This window comes from Triticum dicoccoides, chromosome 6B, assembly GCF_002162155.2.
Source record: "Triticum dicoccoides isolate Atlit2015 ecotype Zavitan chromosome 6B, WEW_v2.0, whole genome shotgun sequence".
Lineage (NCBI taxonomy): Eukaryota > Viridiplantae > Streptophyta > Magnoliopsida > Poales > Poaceae > Triticum > Triticum dicoccoides.
Window position 1 is genome coordinate 639,303,432 of NC_041391.1, and position 4,545 is coordinate 639,307,976.

At 46.6% G+C, this 4,545-nt stretch overlaps 1 protein-coding gene across 1 annotated transcript; it reads left to right on the forward strand.

Annotated features, from left to right (window-relative positions):
• Positions 1-1,270: 1,270 nt before the first annotated feature.
• LOC119323391 (allene oxide cyclase, chloroplastic-like) lies at positions 1,271-2,404 on the forward strand. The gene is made up of 2 exons (XM_037597035.1): positions 1,271-1,680; positions 1,796-2,404. The coding sequence occupies exons 1-2, from the start codon at positions 1,366-1,368 to the stop codon at positions 2,195-2,197; spliced, it is 717 nt and encodes a 238-aa protein (XP_037452932.1). The 5' UTR covers positions 1,271-1,365; the 3' UTR covers positions 2,198-2,404.
• The last annotated feature ends 2,141 nt before the right edge of the window (positions 2,405-4,545 follow it).

The window sequence follows — 4,545 nt, forward strand, 5'->3', positions numbered from 1 at the left end:
ATAGAAGTTCTTCCGGACTTTTTTTGGCTTTATCATCCAATCAATGTTTGTTGAGCTTGAATAAAGTTATAGGTGATTAGAAAAATCCATGAATGAAAAAAAATGAGGCTAATGGGGTGGTTCCCTCGCTTAACTTTCGTTGTTAAGTACTCCCTCTGTCCCATAATATAAGAGCATTTTTTTATACTACACTAGTGTCAAAAACATTCTTATATTATGAGACGGAGGGAGTAGGTGGGAAGAATAAAACCCAAGTGGCTTGAGTGAAAACATGACACACTCGTCAGTGCGATAAGAGGCTCTCTCCCCAGAAAAAAAGATCAGAACGATCATTCAACTGTTTGGCAGTTGGTTGTTACGCAAGATAAAGCCCACTAAACGTGATGATCTCTCCGTGCACGGCTCTGAGATATGTCGAATATGGATATATGTGATATTTCGAGGGGATATGCCACAAAAGGCCGAGGTAAACTGCTTGAATTGTCGCTTTGGGATAGCACATTTTTCCTTATTTAGTAATGGCTATTCTTCCAAGGAAACAACTTTCTAGTTATCTATTTAAAAAAAAAACTTTCTAGTTATCGATTGTACTAGGCACATGAGGCGGTACCGAAAAGGGGTAGATCCAAAGCATATGTATGAAGGTACAGAAACAAAGGAAGGCGACAAGAAAGCCAAGCATGCCTGATGAGTCAACTCTTGAAAAATAAGAAAATACTTAGATGCTAATAGCACATGAGCCGTGAGAATGCCGTTAGTGCTTGATTGTGAAAGCAAGAATCAAATAGGAAAAATAACAGTTGTCGGCAAAAAAATGTTGCTGGGTCAACCGAAATCGCCGTTAGTTCTTTCAAAAGGCTAAACAAAACTGTTCCACACACGGCATTTACCGTCTGATCTTTCTACGACCATGCAATCGGGCGGCGGTTGCCTTTTCACTCGTATGCATGCGGACCTTGATTTTAATCGTCGTAGTAGTACAAGAATTGTATAGTACTATGAGTTTTGTCATACACCAAGGTTCAAAACTGAATATTTCCTAGCTGCGGATTATTAAGAAACAAACAAGTCGGATGGGCAGCACGGTGTCGCCTTCCTTCACCACGTTCCCCTCGTACCAATTATTGGTCGGCGTGCTTAGAACAGTGAGAACAAGGGCCCATAATAATAAAGTTGAATTGATCTATAGCGACAAGCACGGCGCACTAAGCTCGCGCACGCACCACCTAACGCGACCCCTCACTGCCTAGGCGTGCTTAAATAAGGAGCCTAGGGTGTGTACCAGCTCATCGTCAATCGAAAGCAGATCGAACCCAAGAATATCATCATCCGTTAGCCGTCGCCACCACCACCACCAGCAGCACCATGGCAGCGCCCCCCTCCTCCGTGTCCGTCAGGGCCGGCGCGTCCGTCTCGGCGAAGCTGACCCCTCGCCAGGCCGCGAGGGCTGGGTTCGGTGGCAGGGTCAGCGTCAGCTCGGGCAGGAAGTGCGGCAGCCCCGTGCGGGCGTCGCTCTTCTCGCCCAAGCCTGCGGTGGCCATGGACGCGAGGCCGACCAAGGTGCAGGAGCTGCACGTGTACGAGCTCAACGAGCGCGACCGCGAGAGCCCGGCCTACCTCCGCCTCAGCGCCAAGCAGAGCCAGAACGCGCTCGGCGACCTCGTCCCCTTCACCAACAAGGTCAGTCAGTCCAGCCAGTGATGAATCTTGCTCCTTCCTCTGTTCAGCTCCTCTTCCTCTGCTTCGTGGTGTGAGTCAACGGCGACCTTATGCGCTCCGGCGTGCGTGCGTGCAGGTGTACAACGGGAGCCTGGACAAGCGGATCGGGATCACGGCGGGGATCTGCATCCTGATCCAGCACGTGCCTGAGCGCAACGGCGACCGCTACGAGGCCATCTACAGCATCTACTTCGGCGACTACGGCCACATCACCGTGCAGGGGCCCTACCTCACCTACGAGGAGTCCTACCTCGCCGTCACCGGCGGCTCCGGCGTCTTCGAGGGCGTCTACGGCCAGGTCAAGCTCAACCAGATCGTCTTCCCCTTCAAGATCTTCTACACCTTCTACCTCAAGGGCATCCCGGACCTGCCAAAGGAGCTGCTCTGCACGCCTGTACCGCCCTCCCCCACCGTCGAGCCCACGCCCGCAGCCAAGGCCACCGAGCCACACGCATGCCTCAACAACTTCACCGACTAGCTACCTTAGCTAGGTAGCTTGCCCAAAATATCTATTGCTCGTGGTACTAGTTGAACTAGCGTGTGTTGCAGCTTCACCGACTAGCTAGCTCTAGCTAGGTACCCCAAAATATATCTATGTACGCCAATTGCTTGTACTCCTACTGGTGTTGAATGAATGTCGGTGTGTTGCAACGGTGGAATAATTTCAAGTACGGAAACATGAATTCTCAATAAAATATTCATATTTGTTTGTTACTCACTCTGATCCAAAATAGGGGGCAGCTACGCGCCTGCCGGGTGATATTTAGAAAACATCCGCCGCCTTAGTAGTCGTAGGATCGTGAGCAAGCCAACCGTCTGATCTTCTTTCATTGAGCGTGCATCAACCTTTGCAACAAAGCTTGTGTTGCGCTCCTGCCGAATGTTTTTTTTTTCTTTTGAAACAAGGCATGTGTTTCAAAAACAAGATTTCTGTTATAGAAAAAAAAAACTTTGCTCTTTCCCCCTTGCAACAAACGTAGTGTTGTGCGCTCGTTCCCTTGGCAACAAGAGGCCTGTAGCACAAACAAAAAAATCCCCCTCACACCAATGTCATCAAATGTTTGACGGGCATTTTAACTTTTTCAGTATAGATTATGTTGTAGAATTTTCTGAAACAAAGAGCATGTTGCAGAAACGTCTGTAGATTTTTTTGCAACAGAGTTTGTTATATAATATTTTCCGTAACAAAGACCGTGTTGCGGAAATATCTATAGAATTTTATTTACAATAGAGTTTGTTATAGAAATATTTTCTACAACAAAGATCATAGGTGATGCTGCGGAAATATATGAAACACAGATAGTATTGTAAAAAATATTTGTAACAGAAGTTGTGTTGCGGAAAATATTTGTAACATATGTCACGTTGTAGAAATATTTTTGGGCTTCGCTTTGTTGCAAAACTAGACCCGTCGTAAACACTTGCAACACCACATTTGTTTCTGAAACATAGCCTCTGTTTCGAAAGCGTGTTCGATAAAGGACGACATGCAAGCCTTCATTTGGACGCGTGTCATGCAGCGGAGGTGGCGGACGCGGCCACTACGATCCGCCGGATGACGGTAAGCTTTTCCCTCCAAAATAAGTGTTGCAATTTTAATTTAGGATTTAATTCAAAATTTCGAAACTTATGTTAAATCAGACGCAGTAGCAATTTTTTCCTTCTAAATGAGAATTAGAACAAGTCATGTGGGCCGAATTGCCATAATATTTTAATTGGAAAAGAATTCGTCCCATGATAACATACACAATAATTATGAAGACTTTGAGTTTGCGCATCCTAGAGGTCTCCATAATCAATAAAGAACGCTCCATAAAACTGGAATGCTACCTATACACAACAATTAAATCCAACAAACACAAACCAATCCACATTGACTGCCTTAAAGAAATCAGGCATCTCTCGATATCGAATTTCTTTTTCTCTAACGGTCATTGTCTCTCTCCAACGTGTCGTCAGACAAATGGCCCTGTTCTTAAGCAAAGAGAAAAAAAATTAAAGCAACATCTCTGATGATGAAAGCATAAAATACTTTCACGACTCTGCTTCCTAGCGTTTACACACAAATAAGATTGACATTATTAAGGAAGATGGTATCCCATCCCTGATGATGCAAGCATAAAATATTTTCGTGTCTATGCTTTCTAGCGTTTTCAAAAAACAAGACTACCATTATTGAGGTAGTACGTGGGATCAATTTCTTCTCTCACAATCAAAACGCCTCCATCTCAGCTTAGGAGGTCTCTTTCACTCCCTAAAACAAGGTTTCTTTCACAATCTCATCTTAATGATTGTCTCGTGAGGACCTTTACCCTAATTCTATCCCGTAGCTTCTGCCTCTCGATGCACCTTTCTCTGAGCAGGAATTTATGACACTTTCCTCTAAGTGAGTCCCAATGCAAGCTCAGGCACGAATTATTTGTGTGGGGTATTCAACAATCATTGGTACACAAATTATCTGTGTTATGTGGGCCGGGCAAACCTCAATGCGAGAGAGGGCGACTAGAGGTGACCATCGGCGGGTGGGCGGCCGGTTCTGGGCCCTCGCCGGCGACGACGAGGACGATGGAGAAGAGGACGCGGATGCGACGCCGCCATCTCCGCCATCGCCGACGCCGTCCGATTTCTTGTGTGATTGTTTGAGTGTAGGTTTCGACGAAGATGAAGTGGCAACTACGATAGACGAGGTTCTGCCCCCCGATGATCCGGCTAGGGTTGGGCTTCATGCGGGAGATAAGAAGGAGATGCTTCGCCGCGTGGTTCATCGGAGGACGGCGGTGGCGGCGGTCCGGCCATGGAAGGGCCCCCTACCTAAGGGTAATAGCT

Coding starts and splice junctions, on each gene's coding strand:
- LOC119323391 (XM_037597035.1), top strand. CDS start 1,366: ATGGCAGCGCCCCCCTCCTCCGTGTCCGTCAGGGCCGGCGCGTCCGTC. Junction 1,681..1,795: donor TCGTCCCCTTCACCAACAAG/GTCAGTCAGTCC, acceptor GCGTGCGTGCAG/GTGTACAACGGGAGCCTGGA.